The sequence below is a fragment of the Gallus gallus genome, chromosome 4 (genome assembly GCF_016699485.2).
Source record: "Gallus gallus isolate bGalGal1 chromosome 4, bGalGal1.mat.broiler.GRCg7b, whole genome shotgun sequence".
In the NCBI taxonomy this organism is placed as follows: Eukaryota; Metazoa; Chordata; class Aves; order Galliformes; family Phasianidae; genus Gallus; species Gallus gallus.
The window spans coordinates 38405320-38428938 of NC_052535.1; the positions used below are offsets into that span (position 1 = coordinate 38405320).

General features: G+C 45.6%; 1 protein-coding gene across 2 annotated transcripts in view; it reads right to left on the reverse strand.

Annotated features, from left to right (window-relative positions):
- TET2 (tet methylcytosine dioxygenase 2) overlaps positions 1-23619 on the reverse strand; it is a 70495-nt gene that overhangs the window by 25924 nt on the left and 20952 nt on the right. Inside the window, exon 2 of one of the 2 annotated variants that reach the window (XM_015276223.3) lies at positions 5214-14374. The exons of the other annotated variant lie outside the window; for it this stretch is intronic. Coding sequence (XP_015131709.2) covers positions 5214-5396 — 183 coding nt within the window. The 5' untranslated portion in view covers positions 5397-14374. The remainder of the gene's footprint in view (positions 1-5213; positions 14375-23619) is intronic. 2 annotated transcript variants of the gene reach the window in all.

Here is a 23619-nt window from a genome sequence, read left to right on the forward strand (position 1 = left end):
AACAAAAACTTCTGTCATCACATTGCTCTGCTCATGTATTTATCCTACGCTAATGTTAAAAAAAAAACAGCAACTAAAGAAGATCTAATTTATACGGTTCTCAGTGCAGTATTCATTTGCTCAATCAATATGACTCTAAAATGCTTTTTAAAGTAGTAGTATTTCACAAGATTGGTTACTTCCAACAGAAACATCCTTGCTTGTGGCTCCAATTTTGGTATCAGGACAATTCAAACATAAATTTTGACTGGCAAGCACCCATACAACAACCTGAATCCACTTCATTCTTTCCCAAACTAGGTCTTACACTTACTTTTCACCTTCCAAAGTTCATTTCTTTCTGTATTGAATTTCTTTTGTGTGACAGAAGTAAAGAGGTCCCCTCTGCAAATAACAATACTTAAAAACAAGAGGTTTTGAAGTGAAAGCTACAAATAAGGAGATGGAAGAGAATATTTGACCGTTTTCTTTATTTCCTTGACAAGGTAAGGCAGGTTTCTTCCCTTCTACATATCTTCCAGTATATCTCTCCCAGCTAGCTTTAAAGTACCCTGAGACACGAGCCTTCGCCTCTTTCCCGGGGAAAGCAGCACAAAAAGGATCCCTTTGATGTGTCATTCCAGGCGAGGCAGCAGAATTACGCTCCTACAGTATCTCAAAAATAAAACGTCAGCCTAACTTGAAAACCATTCTTTGCCTTCACACCTTTCATACGTATAAACTGCAGCCGATCCACAGCTCAGACACGAGCGTGTAGGCTGCTCTACTGCACAAGTATGAAATGAAATAAAAAGAACCACGGTAATTAACACCATGCCGTCAAACTGCTTCTAGAATATTTCTTTCTTTTTTTTTTTATAAGAAACAAGATTTGTTTCTTTTTTTAGTCTAGCTTGTTGTGTTCTGGTGTACTGTATGGTTTACAGCTTAATTCCCCCTAGATATTCCCAGACAATCTTCTCGGCTCCTTATGCACAGGTAAGCCCACCTTTTGCTTCCAAGCAGGGTCTGCCTGACTTCTCATACACACTCAGGGAGTGCATCTGTGCTTCAAAAGGGAGTCCAAGATGCATGCCATCCCTAAAACCCACAACATTATTTTCCCTAGGTGGCTAGCAAGTATAATCATTCTGTTGTTGGCAAAAGCCTCACAGTGTGAGCCAGCCCATTCCCCTGAGTTCTGCTTACCTCCAGTGTAGAGGGGATTGTTTTAGGCTTTGCAAAAGACAACATAAGTACTTGGTTCTTCAAAATATGCAGTTAATTCATTGATTAAAAAATGCGAGATTTATGTTCTTCAAAGTGCCGCTAGGGTTGTTACACTTCATCCTCTGTCTGCGTTCAGTTATTCACAATCCTCTCGAGCTCCATCTTAGTGCAATTCTTGCTCAAGCAGTTACAGATCACAGCAATTATTTGTAATTTAAAACTGGCACGTGGCAGCTGGGCCTTTCTTACTGGTTTTACCTAGGGCACTGTGAAGATGTCTTGGTGTTGCTGCTCAGCAGGCCTGGGGGGCCTTACGAAGGCCTTACGAAGTCTCTGCACTCATACGAGCTCTTTGCACCTCACGATTGGTGTGGGGTGATGGGTCTGCCCCTCCAAGGAAACCTGCCTTTCCCTGAGCACAGCAGTTAGGCATTTCTCTCTTCCCATAACTGTACTTTATTCAGACCATTTAGCAGCAATACGTATTCTTCCTCAGCTATAATTCATTAGAAATTCAAGTCACATCAGCAGCATCTGTGAAACAATTACTGCATCTAGGACTGACTCTGCAGTCTAATCCATCATAATTATGACTGGCCTCTTTGAAGATGCCATGATGCGTGACTTAAATATAGCACATTACTGTGCAAATGGATCAGCATCTCATTCCACTGATATGCATTCAGGTTATAATTCAGTCCACCGCTGCTTGACTTTCTCAAATACAAGCCACGTACATACATTTATTTCTCCCCACATATGGGGTGCAAATTGGAAACCAGGCACCGAAAGAGAGTTAGAGATTTCTTCGGTTTATGGGCAACTTCGGTATATTCTTGCTACTTCTATCAATATACATCATGACAGAAAAGTTGTGTAAGGTGCTGTTATCCACGTGGCAACAGAAGTGGTCCTAGCTACATTGATTTTCTTTCCTGGAAAATCTTTCTTTACTTTAAACCAGGTCCAGAGATTCATACCTTGTTTTGAATAGCTCCTGTACCTCGGGAGTCTGTGAATGCAAAGCAGCTCAGCTGATTGAATGGACAAACCGGCGCTGCAGGGCAGCACGGAATTCTGCACAGCCAGGCAGGAATACACAAGGGAAGTGAATTTACCTTTGTGTCTTGCTAAAGTGCAGTTTGGTACTTTCTCCTTACACCCTCTTGCTCCTGTCGTCTGGGTACAACAGTTGGCTTCACTTCTGGCTTAATTTGCTATATATTGCTATGTGCTGCTGTACAATTGCTTCCCTCCTCAGAAGCTCACGCTGTGGACAAAGAGGTCTAAAACTTGAACTGCTGAGTGGAAAAGCTTCTGAAACATGGAGCTTTGTTTTTTTTTCCCTAATTCAAGAATGAATGAATGAAAACTTGAGAAAAGGCATAAGCAGAGTGCTTCCTACACACGCTCACTCATACACAGCAATATCAAAAAGCTCAGTCAGCAGACAAATAGGATACGCCTCAGGTTTTAACTCTGAGCAGCCTGTAACTCCAAGTTCAGCCCCGATGCCTATTGAGCAGTAAATAAAGTCCCTCTATACCAGCCCAAGTACAAGCCATTAGACCGCAGGCAAACCACTGTAAAAACTTCAGCACTAAAACCTGAAAATTTCTGGACGTGAATACATGCAGTATTGTTTCTGGTTATCTTGGCACCAGAGTTTTTTCTTTCTAATTCAGGAATAAGATGTGTAAGGGGTTGTGATGCTCAGCCCCATGATTTATAGCTGTGTGGCTATTGTGTCCTTTCTCTGGCCTGTTTAATTAGCAGTTACTTCAGCTGTGCTTTGGGTTAGTACCTGTAAGTGAGCAGCAAAGGTCACTGGAGGAGGAACAATGTGCCGTTAACTCAGATCCCTTATGGGTGATGCAACACATCCAGATTTCTTATTAGGGAGACATTTTCATTATTACTGTTGCACATATGGAAACTGTATAGTTTAACGAGTTTTGTATATGTTTTGTATTTATGGTGCACTGTGCTTATACATTGAGAAGCAAATCAAGATTCCCCATGGAGACCAGTGTGGAAGGCAAGACCAGGAACACCCACATGCCCACACTCTGGGGCTTTGTCCTTCACAGAACAGCTTCTTCCCAAGCCAGCACTGCTGGTAGTTTGTGATAAATGCCATGCCATAAAAACCCAGATGCCATGTTGGTCTGCGAAGAAGGTGTTCCCCAAGGATTTGCTATCCTCCCTACCAGCACCAGTGCCGTCCCACTGCAGCGTGGCTGCAGAGGAATGCAGTACAACCTCAATGCGGACATTGAGGAGGCCTCAGCAGGACAAAGGCAGCCTGTTGTTGGCTGGGCTCACACTGGGGTCTTTCTGCCCCGCGTTCAGCTGTCTCTTCATTTGGATGGTGTATTTATTCAATGCATTAAAAATGCTTTGGAAACAACTTGCCTAAGGATGCAGTGCGTTCACTGTCATTTTAAGCCTTTGAGTTAAGATTACATTTCTTTCTAAAATGAATGTACGTCTTGGTTTCTCACTGTAGCTTTATGTAGCAGTTATGGGGTTAATCTAGAAGCTACTGGACGAGGCTCTGTGACTGCATTCTGCAGGAGGTCGTATTACATGAATGTAATTGTCTTCTCTGGTATTTAGATATACGAATAATCTATGTCAAACAGGAAAGAAAATGTGGGATGGTAAAAATTTGTTACCTCATTTATAGTTAATTTATCCTTAATTTACGGAGGAAATGGTGACTGGTGAATATAGATATAAGCAGACATAAGGGAATGAAGGGCATGGGATTTGTGAAATATGAGGATTAATAATTCATTAAATCTTATCCAAGCCAGAAGCCTCATAATTCATGCATTTTTAAACCAACTAGTGCTAACCCTCTTCAATTTACTGACACCAGTACTTGCATTTCAGTGGTGCAATGATCTAATCGCAGAAGCACTTGAATCAGTTTGATTTTTGACCTTAAAACAGGGCAAGAGAGTAAAGCTAAACTGGTCTGCACAGTGATTTCCCCCTGCCCTATTATATGCCCATCACTGAGACTGGATACTGCATAATACCTACACAGGCATGAAAAACTGCACTCCCCTACAATTGCATAAAATCAAGGAGAGTGACAATTAAATGCCTCTACAGTATGGGTAGAAAGAAACAATTATGTGAAGGGAATGAATTCAGGAATATGAAATGCGAGTAAACAGGAATTATAATGTCACCTCACATAGCTCTCCTGTTCCTATTTTTTCTCATTAATACCTCAGACAAGCTTTGCACCTGATCGTACCAGGCAGCGCTTCTAACAAGCACGCAGCGCTTCCAGTCACTTGCTTCCAGTCACTATCACTAGATGGGAACTGTTTCCCGAAAGCCTGATCTTCAAGAGCAGGCTGGGTGTAAGAAACAAAAGGACCTTCCTGCTGCAAGAACCAGAACATTCAGGCCAAGGCTGCTACTTTCTCTTGTTCTTGCTGGCTGGAACCATGCTTCTGTGGTTTAGATCTGGCATATACAGGTGGTGTGTGCTGGCAGACCATCACATCACACCACAAAGCTGAGGATGCTCAAGTAAGCATGCTCAAAGTGAGATGTTTCCATTCAGCATCAAGAAAAATGTTGGGGTAAGAAAGTAAAGCCAAGTCTCTTTTTTTTTCCCTTCACCCCAGCCAGTTGTGCTAGGTTTAGGTATGTCAAGCTACAGCTGGCAAGGTAGAGTGGGTAAAGTTATCAGGTGTATAGGCATTGAATTAATTTCTTGAAACATAGTACAATGCAAGAGATGGTTTTCTCTTGGGTACTTTAGCTACCCTATGTGTCAAGTGGTAATGCTGATACTGGTGGCTGAAGAATTATCAACTATCTGAAAGCAATAGCTAAGTGCTGATGCTGCTCTGGCCAAGCTCTGCAGCACAGCGTGCCTCTGTGAGCGTGAGAGCTTGCCAAAATAAGCAAGCGTTGGTGGCTGAACTGCTCTTCAAGACACACTTGATGTTATCAACCTGCCATTTAGGGAAGGTTACCGAGAGGTCGGTGTCATCATTATCTTCCAGTTTCTGTGATCTTTGTCCATCTGGCTTCAGACCTGGATGCAGCACGGATTTCTTCGGTTGATCACTTCCTGACACCAGCTGAAAGTCGGTTCTCCATAATGATTTCATCACAGCTCTTGGCAGAGTTAGGCAATTCCCTGCTAAACAGTGCATCCTCCTTGGAAACCCGAAGAAATGGGTGAGATGTTCTTGGCTCTCTTCACCCCTTTCTACAAAGAAGTAAGGATCCAAAGGAAAAAACGCTGGTAGACTTGAAGACCTGCTACAGATTTCAGTATTTCAGTGTGATGTTTAACAATGGAAAACAGGAACAGAAATGGTCCTGCTTGGCATCTGGGGAGACAAAAAGCAATAGAAGAAAAAAAAGTGCTGTAGGCAGCAGCATCCTCAGAAAACCCGTTTACACAGCTCTGCTTTCCATCATCCTTTTAACTTCAATCAGGAAATCCAGTTGGGTCTCCCAGTTTTGCTGAAAACAGGAGTTTGGATGAATCATACAATTATAGAATCTTTGAAGTTGGAAGGGACCCTTAAAGGTCACTTGAAGTGCAGTTATCTTAAATTTTTCCTCCAGAAGTTGGAGGTGAAGGCCATGCTGGGAGGAGGCTGTGGCCAGGGAGAGAGCGTAGTGACCATACTGGGGTCAGTTCCTCCAAGCACTGCTCCAACAGATGCCCCCAGGTGACGATGCATTTGTCCCTTTTGCTGGCCTTGCTCGTGGCAGGCTGTAACTCCAAGTGCATTCCTCTTTCACTGCAGCGTGCCAAAGGCCGGTGCTGGGAATCCCTGGGCAGAGAGCCACAAGATGTCGGTGTGTCCATCTGGGAGATGCTGCATGCCAGTGCTGCTAGGCTCCTACTTCGCCTGGGGGTTTGCTTCCAGATGGAGATGATTGAGGAGCTGAGCCAAAATGAGGGTACATGCTTTGGAAGGATCTTGCGCTATTTTAATCACTGTATGATTTGACTGGAAACTGGGTTTTCTTGCCTACATGTAATGTTTTCTTTTCCGCTCTGTCTGTGCCTTGTATGATACGCAAACCAATGGCTCATAAGCATATGGGAGAAGTAGGTTAGCGAGGGGCCTCAGGAGATAAGTGCCCTATTCCTCCACCCCAGACAGCACCGGCCAGACTTGTTTTAGCCCAACCCAGCATGTTCTCAGAGCTCTCAAACGATGCAGATTCCTCGATAACCCAGTTACACACAGTGCTTCACTGACCTTATGTATTAGAGAGCTTCTCCCATTTAAAACAAACTCAAACTGTCTCTTCCTGCCTATCACTGGCTTGCAGGGCAGTTTTTCCTCCTGTGCTATGGCTATTTTCCCTGTGCCACTGAAGGCTTATCAACGCTTCCCCTTCAATCAGAACAAACAGCCCAGTTTGTGCCATCTGATCTCCTGCCCAACTGCATCTCTGTGCACACAGTTGTTCCCCGACCAGATGCGCCAAGGTCACACAGCAAAATGCAAGGGTCTGTTCCTTGGAGTGCTCACGTACATGCTACATTTTGCTAGACTTTCTCTATCTGAAGACATCTGATATATAAGCAGCTATAATATAAGCCTGTAGACCATTTAAAACCCAGTGTGAATTAGCTTGGCTCTCCCTCAGTAATTAAAGTCTCAGTTTTATTCCTTCTGCATGAGAAGGACGGTGTAAATTTCATTGAAATCAACAAAACCAACTCATTACTTCAAGCAGTACTTTACAGCAGAGGCTGTTTCCTTAAAGACTTTTAAAGACCTTCCTTGAAGCCTCTGACTTCAGTACGTTGCAGTCCACGAACTACTGGCACAAACATCTCTCCTGATTTCCACTGCTGCCAAGGCACCACAGAAGATAAGAATCTTATTCATTTTTAGAGGTCTGTTAGAAGATGCTCCCTGGAGCTACAGTTGCCATTCAGCTTCTCTCTGTGTTTGTGTGTGGTCTTCAGAAGAAGTTTTCATGTGGGTTGCTGCAATCTACAGGCAACAATGGTGTGGATTATCATGCTGTAATCTACATCGGGGAAAACAGCTACAATTGCCTCTCCAGATGTACAAGAGATGAAAGGCAAGGTGTTTTTGATGACTGTAGCCAGCTGATGACCCGGGAGCAGTGGAATATCTTACCCTGATAAAAGCTTGTCTCTAGGAGAGAAACATGGGACCTGGCGCTGCCTTGCCACAGCTCTGAGCATGCAAATGCCTGGCATGGATATAGCCGCCATCCTGTTCAGTTGTGGGCTGGAGATGGAGAGCTGGAATGGAGCTTTGCTTTTGAATACTCAATAGACTAGTTTGGAAAGAACTTTGTCATCAACCAATCTTAGATAAAATGGCCTGGGGCCCAAACAAATTGTAAGGCAAGAGACACGTGCCCCATGCCATGCCAGTAGTTGTCAAGGAATTAGAGCCTACCATCTTCAGGCTGGCCTGGAAAACAGATTGTCTGTAGTTGCCTTCCTGGCTACAGTAATTCCACCCCCGCACCACATCATTCTAATTTTATCTTTCTAGTATTTAGCAAGAGTTTTTAGCTTTTTCTTTAAAAGGCTGCTACTCATCCGTCCTAGGGATCAAATTATGGGCTCTAGTTTGCTCTTGCACAAAACCGGGGCAATTTGAGAGTTCCTTCTTGTACTGCTATATCCTCATTTCCACAGAACTCGTATTTTATCTATAGCCACTTAAAGCTCTTTAACATTCAAAAGACAATGGACAGTATGCGAATAACTTCATTTCGTGGCAGGAAGCATTTAGAGAGCTCCTAGAGAGAAGGCTTACTTCAGGGAGGCTTACTGCATTTGCCTTTCTGAGGAATGTCTCTCCTGTGCTTCAGGGATACTGGAAGCCAGGAACAAGTTGGGATTTCACAAGCAGGATTTCTGTCTAAAAACAGAGTTCTAACATGAAGGCTTCCCCCTTCTACCAGCTTATAGGATTGCATAAAAATTGGGATTACTGTACTGAGAAAGGGCTGGAGTGCCAGAACGAGCTGCTGTTCCCACTTTCCTTTAATTTCCAATAATTCAAAGCACATTCTTTCTCCTGTTTAAATTTTCCTCTTTATGGCAAGATGCAACATGAAGAGACAGAAAATTCACTGCCGCCAAGCTGAAAGAGAGGGAAAAAACCCAGCAGATTGTGTTTTAACTCTTGTTAAGACCTTCAGATACACGCAGCTGACGCTTGGAAGAGCGGTATTTGAACAGTCCTAAAGGGAACTTCAACACTCCTCTCCCTGTCGTTCCTTTTCAAATATTTTCAAAGCTTTGAAAACAGTTGGTCCTTCTTCGTTCTGGCGACTTGCCATCAGCTACTGTCGGCTCCAATCAGTTTATGGGCTTCCAAGGTACCCAGTAGCCAAGCAGGCTTGAGAGAGTTTGAGACTAATGAAAGACCTTTGATATTTAGGGATATGGAGAGCTACAGAGGGACGGGTAAGTTAAAGGAAGCGTTGTCAGTTCCCGCAAAGCCTGCCTCATATTCCCAGTCACGAGATAGCGTTTCACTAATTGATTATTGTCCGTCCATAACATAGCTGTGCTTTTAGTGCACAAAGCAGCAGTGTGGGCAAAGAGCTCACCACAGTACAGCGCATGCTTGGCCTCTTTTAGAAAGCTGGGAACTATGTACAGATCTGAGATACTGGACTACCTCAAATGGAACTCATTAACTGTAGCTGGGACTTTTTTCAGCTAAGGTAAACATCTTCACTGCAGATAGTGAAAATTAATAGAAGCATTTTAAATCTTCACTGTTCCTCAGAAGGGTGGAAAGCATGGTGAGGTCAGATGCCTGTGATTGCTGTTTAGATATACACCCCCACAGGAGGACCCATTCCCACAAGTCCATAACGTCCTGGAACGTTAGTTGCACCTACAATTAGAACTAAACAGGAGATTGGAGGAAAACCAGGATGAGTGACTTGTATGAGCAGAACACTGGCTGCTCCAGAGTAAAATACTTGTTTGTTCTTTTGAGTCCCACCCCTCACACACCACAATATAACCGGGCAGCATAAAATATGAGCCTGTGCCTTAGTTCTTCTGGCTTCATTGAAAATATTCAATGTCTCAAAACAGCTGCTACTACTTAATGATATTCTGGTAACTCAGGCTGATTTCTTTTGTTATACTCTCTGAAGATTAAATTTTGCTCTGGCCTCCATTGCCTGAAGGAGGCTATTGTAAAACAAGATACTCAGAAATCAGCAAAAAGCTAAACCAGAAAAACAGACCACTTTAACTCAAGCAGTGCTGCTGCCAGTGAGTTCAGGACATTGAGATGCTGCTAGAAGCAGCCTAGTACTGTGGGCTGATGGCTGAGGGACTGCTTTACAAGATGAGTGGCTTTGCAGAAGAGCAACATCTCCATGATAGACTAAGAGGCATTTATTTGATGTTAGCATTTTAAACCTGGTTTGACCAAACTGGCTATCAGGCAAATAATTAGATGCTGGTAAGCACTGTTGTTGCTTTAGATGGTGGGAAGGGATTTGTGTTCTGTTTTAGAAGAGACCCATTGGAGAGAGCTCGCATCTGTTGAATGCTGAAAAGCCTGATCGGGATTACAAAGGAAATCGCTAAAAAAGATTAAAATATGTGGTCAGCAGTAATAACTCTCAGTCTATTGTCTCTGATTATGTTTGTGTTGGAGGAAAGTTTGGTGGACTTCAGAAAGCAGCAAGAAAGAAAGAGAGGTTTTGAGAGAGGTTTTCCGTGACAAGGTTAACGGGAGGAAGTGGATGGGGATGGGGGAATGTGCTCCACAGGGCTGCAGGAAGCTAAAACTGAAGAAGGCAGCACAGAAATGAGAACCTGCAGCTTGAGGTGGACAATGAAATTAGTCCTGGGGCTGAGAGGACTGAGGCTGGCTGGCTGACCCAGCCCAGGTGTCCCTTCGGTGTGTGGCTCCCACCCAGGCCAGCCTCCCCGGGACGAGCAGCCACAGCAAATGATGTAAACTGGGAAACAGCAAGTACCTGGGATTAGGGGTGAAACTGAAAGCTGATGCTCTTTTTATGTGTTATAAAAAGCTTTCCTTTAAAAACCAGCAAAGGGATGCTTAAAGAAGAACACTGTCAGTAACAAGGAGTCAGAGGAGGACCGTAATGAAGTTCTCGCTGAAACGATTGCAGCATTTTATTTCTATGTTCTCTGTTTGTCTACTGCTTAGAATTTTAATATTCAAAGGCCCAAGGAAGGCAGGAGAATCCAGCTAATTCCCGCAGAGATGGCTGATGAGAAAAGCCTCCCTTCTTAATTGAAAGTTTAAGCTCTTGCTTTGCAACTACAACACTCATTTTCAAGTAATTGAAATACTTTGATCCCAATCAATCTTCAGAGGAACTCTCCCGCGTGACCCTCCCAGTCTTCCAGTGTAGAGCAACTCCATGTTTACTTGATCTAGCAGCTGCAGCCCTGACTGTAGCAGGGGAGTTGAATCTTGATGATCCTTCAGGTCCCTTCCATCCCAAGCCATGCTATGATTCTGTGAGCACTATGATGTGCTCGTTTGACCCCACGTACCAGCTGCAGGATTTCTGAAGGCACTGCTCTGAGGCTGGCTGTCCCTCGAGAGCCCTGGGTCAGTCACATGTGACCATTCTTAGCCTTCATTTTTGCATTCCAGCGGGAACAGGGCAGGCACCAGCCCTAGCCAGTCATTTTGCTCATACAGGTCACCACCAATGATGCTAAGAAAAAACAGCATTTGGAGAACACGATCTGCCAAATGTTAGTGCCTCTCTGGGCAGCTGATGGGCATGAGGGCAGTCTGTACCTGCATGGTTCTCATTCTACATACCTAAAACAGATGGATGACCCAGCATGAGGAGCAGAGACTGTGCACCTGCCTGCCCAAACTGCATCTCACGCGTGCATAAGGCAGTGCCCACAGACTGCATGGGAAAGCATACAGCATGTAGCACAGCATGTAGGATTTTCTCCTGACCAGAAATTCAGGGATGAGCTAGCCATAGACATTGTAGAAGAAATAGCTACACTTCTCAGTGTCAAATGAACTTTGCTGACTTGAGATTTCAGTGGATTTTTGATACACTGACTGAAGAGAGGGGCACATGAAACAGCTCCTGTTAACCCTTTGTAATTCATTTGTGGCCTTGCCATTGTTTCAGATTTAGCTTTAGGTAGCTTTCACATAACACAAAGCTACTTAAGTAAGTGTGAAGTGATTTATTGCTCTATTTATGCCATCATTTATGTATACGTGGAAAAAGCAGACCATAAAATGTAGTGTCTGTTGCCGTGACCAGGAAAGCTCCTATTGGCTAGACCAGAGGCACAATTTTACCCAGCAGCGTTACAAACTCTAGTAAGTTCAAGGTGCTGCTTTCCATAACAGGAAAAGTAGGCTGTGGTGGTATTTTTCATATTGGTCATGCCCCAGTAACTCCCACAGTGCTCTTCCTTTGTAATACTGAGACTTTCTTTGCATGATGATGTTTATTTGCATTCTTTGTGTTCTTTGCTTGAAGGGAAACTCTTCTGTGAGCTTTTTTCTTTTTTTTCTTTTTTCTTTTTTCTTTTTTTTTTTTTTTTTGGTAAGCATTTAATTTCAAGGTCGATTTTCTATATTCCACATCTTCTCAAAGAGGAAAAAATAAACTTGTAATTTCTGACTGAAGAAAAAGTGATGGATAGTATTAAGTACCTGACCCATCCAAAGAGCAAAGATCAATCCTCTCTTTCACCGTAGCTGGAAAGTATGTTTGACAAAGCCATGCTGTCACACAGATCACCTGCTGGGAAGAGCTGCACAGTTCTCTCACTTGTTATCTTTTAGTCATGGCACCAAGCATAGTTAAGAGTCACGGCATATGACAAATAGGAAGTTGTACATTCCTTCATTTAAAACCAACATGCACCATGTGGCTACACTGCAGTGCCATGCCCTGCACAATGCTACTCCTGAATGTGTATTCCCAAATCCACCCACGGATCTGTGGCTGCCTCGCTGCACGCGTAAGGATTCAGCACCTGAGGATTTGGCACTGCAAAGTCTTCTATAAAAGGGCTACTCCTAAAAAGACACCCCAAAGCCATAAAAGTCTACATTTTCATATCCCATACAACTGCAGACCACAGTCGGTCTGTCTTACGGGCAGAATTGCAGAATGTTTTACAGCTGGAAACCAAATCAGCAATGGAAGGGCAGAAATCTCTCTCCTCAGTTCAGCAGTCCTCTGGTTTTTGTTTGGTTCCAACTGATTTTGTTGTTTTCATTTCAACATTGAGAGCTGCTGAGGAAGGAAGAAAATGCAGACAAATCTCGTGCTCCTCCTGTTTGTCCTGCAGCAAAAGTTCTGTATGCATTTTTCTTTTGTTCTTATGAATTTTAAAACCATAATCCTGACCATCTTTTGGGGGGTGAGGGAGAGGGATTATTTTTTGCAGCTATAGCGTCTTAGAAATGTAGCAAAAGAAACATCTGTCATAATAAAAAGCAGTAACTTCACTTAGTAGCAAACTATACAAGTGGAGCAGCACGCTTGTTATTCCAAGGGTAAGCTCTGTAACAGGGATCAGTTCAGACAGAAAGCAGGAATCCTTCTAGATGGGCACAGGAGTTGCAGAAACAGAATCTTTTTCACAGCTGGCCTTGAGGGGCTGCCTGGGGAGGTGGTGGAGTCACTGCCCCCGGAGAAATGTTCAAGAAACATTTAGATGTTGTCCTGAGGGACATGCTTAGTGTAAAAATATTGGTGGATGGTCGGACTGGATGATCCTAGAAGTCTTTTCCAACCTTGGTGATGCTATGATTCTGTTTTTCTCTCCTTGAGTTTATGGGTGTCTTCTAAAGGAGTTGAAATTCTTGTTCTTGCTGTGCACTGAGGAGATAAGGATGGTGTCACAAGGGGAGGGAGCTGTGTTTTCCTAAAAGGTGAGTTATTTAAGGAGGGGGGAGAGGAACAGCCAGAAACTTTGGGGGAGATGTTTTCCAGGGGAAGGAGAAAATGCACAGTATCACTGCTGAGACCAATTGCACTGAACAGCTCTAAGAAAAGAGAGAACTGAGAGGGGATCCAAAGTTTGGAGAAGGAAAATGTGCTCACCGAGGGTGAAGTGGCAGAGATCAGTGTTCAGATTGAAACCTCTCTTCTAGGGAAAGAATGGGGTGTTTTTTTCTAATCATCCGATGAAATGTTCATTTAACAGAGAAGAAAATGCAAATGTAAGAAACCTTCCTGCGCCCAGGCTGAGAAATCCCTCAGAGGCACTAATGCCCTGAATAGATCCTGCTGCAGGCAGGTAATGACTTGCAGCTCCCTGCTGCAAACAAAGCGCTCTGCACCACTGCGTGACAGCTGCAGGCACGCCGTGCCTGAGAGATGGCACAGTTATTCCGAGTGCTGCCGACGGGAGTTTATCTGAGGATAAAAGAGGGAGGGATTCCCTCCGCAAGGTCAGTGCGGGAGGGGGACGGGCTGAGCAGCTGTCCGTGCTCACCAGCCTTAATCCAGGCTGTGCTGGGCAGCTCCAGCGCAGGGCAGGTTGGGTCGGATGCCGCAGAGGCCATCTAGGAAGTCATTCGCTGTTTTGCTGATATGGTTTGTTGTTGTTGTTTTGCTTTCTCCTTTATTTGTATGGAAAACAAGCGCTCAGGGAGTTCCTGAAGGGAGGTTACCCTGCTCCTCCCATAGGGTGCACTGCGAGCAGCTCTGTGCTGCTGACCTCGGGGCTCCCGGCGCTGCACCCAATGCCCCAATAGTCCATAAATTCAGACGGTCACCAGAGATAATGTTATGTGCTTGCAGAAGAATGGGCCTTTGTCCGAGTGAGCCGATCGCTGACTTTGCTGGGAGGGGGAGGGGGCTGTCTCCATTTCTGTGTATTTCTATTCAGCTGCTGCAGAAACATCCCCATCTGCTTTGAATCTACATTTTAATTTCAAATCCTAGCAAGAAATGAAGCAAACCGGCTTGCTATGCCTGGCAAAGGACACACATGGCAAGTTGCTGAACCCAAAGCTGTTCCAAAAGCCAGTGATGTTGCAGACTTTAACATCAAGTTACCTGGCTTTGTGCTCTGCTCAATCATATGATGGTCACCATCACAAATGAGTTATGTTGGTCTGTTCTTTAAGTGCTGCCAGTCGCCCTGCTTTCTTTGTTGTCTTCTCTGCCAGGACAATGCGGATTCAGGATGTGACACAGTGAAAAAAAAACAAACAACAAACCCGTGTCATTTCTCTGGAGAAAGCAGGCAATGGGCATTTCCTGCTCTCCTGCACGATTAATGGGATAGACGAGACAGAGAGCACAAATTAAGTTGTTAATTAGCCTGATTTATAAAGCAATAGCATGAATTCATGTGGTGTGACATGGTTTTTGTGACTAAGAGTAGAATCTTGCATGCCTAGATGCATATATATGCATATATAGAAATGCTCAAGGACTTGTTTGTGCTGTATGATCTGCACAGTCTGAGTTCTTGCTTGCCTCTCTCAGAGCAGGAAATTTTATCCTTAACTGTCAACAGGTGTCAGAAACAGAAGCAGCTGGAGCCAGAGCTGTACAAGATTCCTGTTCTGATCTGATAAACTTGCAAATAAACCACAGGCAGCCCGGCAAAGGCTGATGGTGGTGCAGACCCTCGGCTGTCCTGTTCTGCGGGCTGTAGCTGGGGGATAGCGAGCGATACACAGGCTAGCTCACAGGCTGATAAGAAGCAGAGCTGCCTCTTAAATAGCTCGTAGCTGAAAAGAATCATAGAAATGCAAGTTATTTGCATCACATTCTGGAGTGAGTATAATTTAAGGGAATTTTTTTGTGATGGAAAGAAAATGGACAAGTGAAACTGTTGAAGCAAACCTAAGCTGCTAGCTGTGAGAAAAGACAGAAAGAGAGAAGAGGGTTTACTGTGAGCTGAAAAGAATTGAAAGATGCCCATTCAAACGCTTCATCTGCCTGCTAATTTTAATTAAGAGTCCTCCTTTGTAACTACGGCACAGAGCCCGAGTCTTTAAAAAAAAAAAAAAAAGAGTTGTCACTAGGCAGATTTCTGTGAGCCTGCTGATTGAATCATCATTTTAATCTCCTCGCCGCCTCCCCCGCCCCCCAGCAGAAGCTACCGGGCGCCTTACGCGACAATTAGCGTGCTGGGAAATGCTGCCATGCTCCTCGGGGAGTTCCCGCGGTGCACAGCTCCAGATTGCTGCCTGACAAAAAGGCTGAAACCTGCCAGTGTTAAACCATCCTGTGCTGTTTGAAGCCTGGGTGCAGATGTGGTTTTCAGCAGGAAAAAGAATTCCCCCTCAACTCTTCATTTTTTTTTTTATTGTAGAGGAAACAAATATTCCTTTCCCCCAGTTCCTCCCATTAGCCCGCCATCAAAAATAACCCATTGGACTTTGGGGAACTTGATAAACGCAGCGGGCTTTGAAAAGAAAAACCAGTGAGTGACAAAAACTGCTTTTGTGTGCATTTTCGTGGTGTCCCGGCACTTTCCTGGATCCTTCCTTGCCCTGCTGGCTCTTGGCCATGAGCACAGCGCTAGGAGCAGCTCCGTGCCCAGCAGAGTCCCAGCCGGGGTTACTGAACTGGTGGTCACTATTTCCAGTCAGACAGCGCCCATCGGCCCAGTCCCCTCTCCCAGCAGAGCCAAAGGAGCTGGAAGCAAACAACAGCAAACAAATCCCCCGTCCGCCTTCTCCCCCTGCCATGGCTGAAAGCTGCAGCTCCAGCCAACGTCTGCCCACGGGGCCGTGCTAATTGAGATGCTGTTTGGCAGCAGACTGCGTCCTTGCACAAACGTTCACAAAATGACTAATTAAAAACAAGTCTCTCGCCCCGTTTCCTTCCCTCAACAAGTTAACATAGGCACGTTTTTCCTTTCATTATTTTATGGACAACAATAAAGAACACGCTAAGGAAAGAGCGCTTCAGGAGTGGTTCTGTCTGACAAAATACCAGAGGCTGTCCTGTTTTCCCCCACACCCTGATGGCAGCCGGCTGTGCTAGGAAGATGGAAACCAGAGGAAGTCGTGAAAGGGGAAAGGTGGGCTGGCCCCAGCTGCTTGGAATCATAGCACAAAAGGAAGAAATATGCTCAAGGAAGAAGCCCTGCTTCTGTTGTCCTGAAGTCCTTTGGACACTGAGTGTGTGGGTAAAGAGCTGCTGAGCGAGCTGAGGGCAGCACAGAGCTGGGTCTCTGCGGGGGAACCCCTCAGTCCAGCTGCCCAGCTGTGCAACTGCGCTCCGCAGCCTCCGCAAGCAGCAGCCTGGTGCCAGGCCAGCACAGCGCCTCATTACATCATGGGCGACTGTGGCGTAAGCGTGGAAACATGCAAGGAATGGGAGTAGCGTCGATTCAGGAAGACTAGGCGGGTTGTGTAATGGGGAAAACCAGCTAATGCAGCAGGAGGAGAAAGCAACAGCGAGGTGACAGCTCAACTGGCAGCAGAACGATTTCCACACTGATCTGAGCTCATGAGGCAACAGCTGGATTTTGTTCTTCCTGGCAGCTGCTTGGGAAACCTTAATACAGCTCAATACGGAGGTCAAGAGATGAGCAGATGAAACAGTGTTTAACCACGTAGCCATGCGGGTCTCGGGTATCTCGTGGGGATTTGTGAAAGTGTTTCAGTAGTTAATATAATTAAAAACTTATGAGAATTACAGGAGTAGCTGCTGAACCTCTCAGTGCCCCTGCAGGGATGGTCCTAGGGCTCGATCCACCAGGAGCCGGGCATGCAGGTTGGGCGGGCGCAGTCCAGATGCTAACAGCTCCCTCCCGCCCGGCACTGAGCCCTGCCACACCACGCCGCAGCAGCCAGCTCTCCAACATGCAGTCAGCTGTCCCCTCTGCCACTCATGGGACTGCTGCTGACCTCCACGAGATCCCATCGATACGTGGACAGCTGCCAGGAGCAGCCTTACAGACTCAGGTTGGAGCACCAGGCAGAAGAAGGGCAGTAGCAAATGCACCTGGAGCTCTGCTGTCGGACCTCCTTCACTATGCAGGGGGACTCATTTCAGAGTTACAAGGAAAACAGGGCTTGCATTTCCTGATGCAAAACCATCTCCGTGTGCCGGCAGCCTGACCTCAGTGCACAAGGACAGACTAACTTGATTACATACCCAGAAACCTGTCTTGCTCTGAAATGGTTAACTACATTTTGTTTGGAGTAAGGAGAGGGCAGGGAGTGAAAGGAGTGATCTTCATTTGTTGGGATCTGATTCATGTAAAACTATTTAGAACACCTTGACAGGCTTTGGGATACACGGAGCTATATATAGCAATGTGAGTCACTGTATTAGTGAGCATGACGCTGTGTGCAAGCCAGAATATTCCCAAATGTCTTCAGCCATGTGCTTTCCTTCCCCTCCAGCCTTGCATAGGTTATTCTAAACCACTTGGGCATTATCTAAAGTCATTTTTCTTCCCTTTTATGGTAGTTATCTCTGTGTGAATGCTACATCCTCGTGTACTATGTGCTCAGAACCCCCCAGTTTGTCTCACAGTTTCCACCTAGTAGATACCTTTATTGTAAATCTCCCATTACATAGGTTATTCTGCAGTGAGAAGGTTATACAAAGACTTGTTACTGGAAGAGAGTAGAAGTGCTCAGACATGAGGGTCAGCATATCAGTGCACCGGGAGGCTGATGGCTCCTCCAGAACCACTACCTGTTGCCATCCTCAATCTCCTGGAGGGCCGCTAGTCCCCAGCACTAACCTAAGAAATAAATAACTCTTGCTAGCCTGTGCATTCATAGAAATCATTTAATTCCTGCTACTTGCACTCTGAGTTTCAGGACACAATACTGTGAACTACTTCTTTCTGAGTTTCAATGCAAATGCTGAGTGATTTGGACTGGAAAGGTGACCACTCCCACTTCGGGCCCCACAGCACGCTCTCTGGGCAGGTTGTTCTTAGGGCAGCAAAGCTCATGGAGCCTGTGGATCCTTTGGGATTTGCTTTTCCTTGGTGACTGCAAGTTTCAGCAGAAGCTTTTCCCGTGGCTAGAACCGACACAAGAGCTCTCTCCCATGAGGATTCCCTGGCATTTCATTACATGTGAAGTTACGCATCGGCCATTCCCTCGCTGGGAATGTTTACACGGCTTTCCTCCTCCACCCGGCTTCCGCTCGTCACAAACAGTAGCACTGATGGCCACACCGCTGAAACATGCTGGCTGCCTCTGACTCTTCGTGGGGGTGCATGGGTACATATGCATGATATCAACACTTACTATTCATTTTTTTCATTTTGCTAGGCAGCCAGCTTAACATGTGTTTTGCTAGTCCCAGATGGATGTATGGTGGTAGTAGTTCATGACAGCAGGCAGAATGGTCACTGACGTTCATGGGTGAAAGAAAAGTGCGCAAACCAAGGGGTGGAAAGCTTAACTGAAAGTCAGGGGAAGCTAGGGAGCACTGTCTTTAAGAGCTGTGAGCGGAGAGGAGATGACAGGGAAGCGTAATTCCTAAGCAAGCCTGGAGAGCAGTTTGTTCCATCAACTCCTGGACCCTGCAGGGTGGACGGGGACTGCGTGGTGCATGCCTCAGGTGGCAACAACAGTGGGTTGGTTGGTGGGAGATTTTCCTTGTCTAAGGTTTTTGAGACAGGCGAGAGAGTAAGAAGTTACAACCAGCTGTCATGTGGTGCTGGCAGGAAGGCCATGCTTCGGATTGACAGCTTTCTGGCAGCTGATGGTTTGGGGAAGGTAAATCAGAAATGCACGCAGAGCAGTGTTGCAGAAATGGACAGTGCTGAGAGGTGCTGCGGATGAGAAAAATGCCAGGTTGCTGTGACGCAGGTTGAGCCGTGCAGCTGCACAATGATTCTGTGCTGGGCAACAATTTTTCCCACAGAATAACTTCAGACATGTTAAAATGAAAGGCTTGAGAGCCTCTGAACCAAAAGGGCCCGGAAAGTGGGAGTGTGCTGGGGGAAGTCCTTTTCTAATTTCTAATTTAGGAAGGGAACTGTTTTGGAAACAGTTGAAGGTGGCTGCAAAGTTTGGTGACAGGAACTGAGAAAAGAGGCTTGAGGGATGTGAAGGGAAGCTGGGCAGTCACAGGAACAGAACGGATGGGGCTGCAAAGAACTGAGCGAGGAGAGTGCTGCTTGTGTCCAGATACAGATGCAGCACTTGATTAGATTAGAGACATCAAATGTCTGGTCTTCTTTGGCCACAGGGAAAAAAGCAGTAAGATGAAAGGAAGGATCTCAACGGAGGGGAGGAACAGATGAGCAGGAATGTGCAATGGGGAAGGTTAGATATGAAAAAAGAGGTTATGGACATAGTGGAAGAAAAAGCTTACGAAAGCAAGTTCTGAAATAAAGCAGTGATGCTTTACAGCTTGTAGAAAGTGAACAGAGCAAGCAAGAGGTGAAACAAAGTTTATATAGCCAAGAAAGGAGACTGCAGAGAAGTAAGACTTTCTGCTTTCTTCCTTTTAATGCCATGTCACAAACAAAAGTATAGGGTTTGGTTTTCTGTGTATTACCTATTCTAGAGCTAGTGTGGTGTGACCTAACAGTAACAGTGACAGATGTGACAATGTAAAGGTCTTTGGTGACAACATGGCCAAAAATACAGGTGACCTGGGAGAAGGGGTTAGGATGATGTCACTCACCTAGCTAATTTCCAATAGCTGGCACAAATTCCCATTCAAAACGATCTAACGGCTTATCCGATACCTTCCCTGTGACCCGTGGAACCGAATCTGTGTCACAGAGTAAGGTCACTACGCTGTCAGTTGGGTGACGAGCCTCGTCTGAGTGTTGACTCGGAATTGCAGACCGTGGGCTGCAGGCCAAGGGATGTCGAGCGTGCCACGGGGGTGACGCGCGGTCCAGGCAGGAGGCTTCCAGCCCATCAGCACGCGGCCATGCGGCCCCACGCCAATTCATGGAAAGGCAGCCGGGCAGCACCAAGGGGAGCAGCCGGCCCGTGTACAGATGGGCCTGGAGCCGCGCAGGCAGCCACTGGCACTGGAGCAAAAGAGAGGCAGCCTGTTGGCCATCCGCTCCCAGCTTTCTAAGGAAGCAAGCGGCGTGCCGGAGATAGCCTGTTTGCTCTGGCCAGAACGTCTGGTGGTTTTGCAAGAGACAGAGCAGCCAAGGGCAGATGTTGCACTGCTGTAGATGGGGTAGCTCCACTGTTTTCAGCAGGGCCATGCTGATTTGGCACTGTAGAGTTTGGGCGTGAGGCCTGAGTGATGGCAGTAGTGCAACAGGGTTGTTCCACGCTGCACAAGGCTACTGTTTCAGACAGCTCTGGCCCAACGTAGATGTGAACCTGCTACTGCTAAGATACATTGGCACTGGGTTTGCTTGGATTCCTGCGTTGCTTGGAGCAGGTAGCAACCTCGTTGCCGCAGTTCCATTCTTCAAACAGTGCTGTGACAACCGCACCACACGGGGCCTGCCAGGTTCAGACAAGGACACGGCTAGTGCGCGTCAGCAGCAGAGCTGCAAATGAGGTAATGCGTTATCAGCAGGCAGGTCAGGGCTCTGTGTATCAGCTCCTGAAGCAGAGGGACTAAAAATAACTTTCTATTACAAGTACCCATTTCCCGAAGAAGGAAATGCCCTCATTTAACACCTCCCTCCCCAAACAAACCAGGAATGACTTACAGCAGCGCCCGCCTCCCTCGGTACCCCGGAGGTCTGGCTGGATGGCTGCACCAAGTGCTCTGCGTTCCCCTCCAGAGGGTAGCCAGGAGTCAAGAGCAATATTAAGATATTAAGCAGCACCAGCCACATCCCCATCACCTGACTGCTACCATGGATAGTATTACAGCCACCAGTCCCTCTCTCGGCAGTGTAAGTGTCTGTACAAGTGCGGGGCCGAGCTGTCCCTCGTGCCTCCTGAGGCACACGCACATCACCAGACCAGCACCTGGGTGATGAACAACTTACATGGCAGCTTCCCTTGGATAGGCGCCACACACAGATAAGCATTTGGCTTCTAGTATTAATCCACACCTGTACACAGAAGCCAGAGAGGCCTATGCAAATAATAGTTCTGCTGTGTGTATATAAAAAAAAAAAAAGAAAAAAAAACCCCACTTTTTGCTTATATTGTGTCCAAAGAGATTCACTTTAGGTAAAATGCAGTGGATGTTCTAAACAGTTACGTATGAGGGAGTCTACAGAACAGCACGCTGGTGTGAAGGTGTGCCTGCTGTCCCTGGTGCTCTGGAGCTAAACTGACTTGAGCAGAGGGGAGAACTGCACAGGGTCCAGGTTTTCAAGAGCACTGGGCAAAAAAAGAAGTTAGCCTTGGGTACTCACATTTATGCATCTTCACAAAAAAGTCTGTTCACCTGATTTCTGTTGGCACCACATTTCACTACCTTGCACAGCTCCGGAATATGACGCTTTTATTACTGACCAATTTCTATTCCCTGTCTCCTCCTAATTATTACCTTGCTAGATGTTTATGTGAGTAAGTCACAGAGAATGCTAATTCTATCTAATTAGAGTGGCAGATTTACAGCTGTGCTACTACAGGCCAATATAATCTTCTCTTGAAGACACCGAGAACCCTCAGGAGAACACAAAAGTGTGCAGTAAGCAAATAAATACACGCAACCTCAAATGAAGCAAAAGAGTTTTTAGAAAGACATTAACTAACATATGTACAAGAAACAAGCTTTCCTAAAACAAATAATCCACAGCCCATGTCCTAGTGACCCAAACCACAGGTGTTTTATTAACACATATAAGCAAGGAGCTGAAATGGCCATTGGGACAGGCAGGCTGAAACTCCTCTGTATTTGCACATTTGCATTAGTTGACTCAGGACTGGGTTGGGTTTTTTTTCTGCCTGGCTACAAACAGTACACTGAGGATAAAAAGGACAATTAAGCACCACTGCTGAGCATGTCTCTTCTTCCCATGCTGCACACCCTGGCAACAAATCAATTTTGTTTTTCGCTGTGAGACTTTCTCCCTCGCTGCCTGCTTGGAATTACTCTCCCACAATCCTCCCGAGCAACTTTTCTTCCCTCTGCAGTTCTTCCTGCCAGTCGCCACTTTAGTAAATAGCACAGAGAAAGCAATAACTTTATTTTTTCCATTCCCTCTAAAGGTTAAATATAGGTGAACGTTTTATTCTTTATAACAAGTAATTGACATGCATGAGCCAACTTTCTGTTCAGAACATAATTTGTATTCTCAAGAGATCTGTGCGTATTCTTGTTCATATTGCTTCTCCCCTGAAGGGATCTGGGAGGGGGAGGAGAGGGAGAGGCTTTTAAAGTTTGGCTCGCAGAAGTTATAAAGAAAGATCTAGGCTTTCAGCTCCATCAGATAAACAGTAATGTAACTGCACGTACAGCACCACGGCACATATTGATAGGAAAAGAACAGAGTAAATAAGGGGAAAGGAAGGGGGAAGGGAAGTCAGCAAGCAGAGAAAAAGAGATTATTACTCAGCACCCAAGCCAGCTTGCTGCTAGAACAGAAATCATCAGAAACATTGATCCAGAAATTTGGTGGGCTTGCTTTCCTCACTGCAGGTACAATTCAGATGGGATTGTAAAGGAAGCTTTCCAATAAAGTCATATCTGTATGCTTAGGTAGCTCTTGCTTAATCAAATGTAATGATTTAGCTCCAAGATCACTGAAATCAGATCCACTTCATCCACTCCTGTGGGTTTACGATTAAGTCATAAAAAGCACTGCTTTTAGGGAGTGTGGTGGGGGTGCTTAAGGAGTGTGCTCTTTTTATTCTTCTGTTCTTTTTTTTTTTTTTTTTTTGTATGATTCAAGAGACTTCTAATGTGGTTACATCTTCTTGTGAGAAGGTTTTTTTGGAGTTTATGTACAAAAAGAGTGTCAGCATGTATGCTGTGCCTGTAATTTAGGCAGTGGGCTGCTGTCCCTCAATCAGCCCAGAGGTGCAGTGGTGCAGCTACACAGCCCTCCTCGCTCCACCAGCTGCCCACTGCCACCTTGGGCCTTTCATTTCACCCCAGCAGGGTGAAGCTTTGTTTAAGAGGACAGAGCTCCAGCCCCATTGCATATGGGTTTTTCAAGATTAGACAAAGTGATGAACTGTGTCAGCAAAGTCAATGTGAAATCGCGTTTAAGGAGTCGATATTCACACTTTCACTACAAGGGCAGGTTCTGCCTATCAGAAGCAGCATTCAAAGCTTGTAGCATTCAAATTTGTGGTTTCAGAAGAGTCAGTGGCGTATTTCTATGTGAGAAAATATAATTTATGGACAGAGCTGACACAGGATTATATACTAGTAGCACATTATCACGGCAACTTCAAGGGACTTAGTTAGTGGATGGTCTTCATGCTCCTGAGGTTACAGCCCCCTCATGTAGCCCCTTACTTTGGCTGCCCACTACACCCACGCATAAGCATGCTTGACACACAGATGCCAGTTATCTAGTAG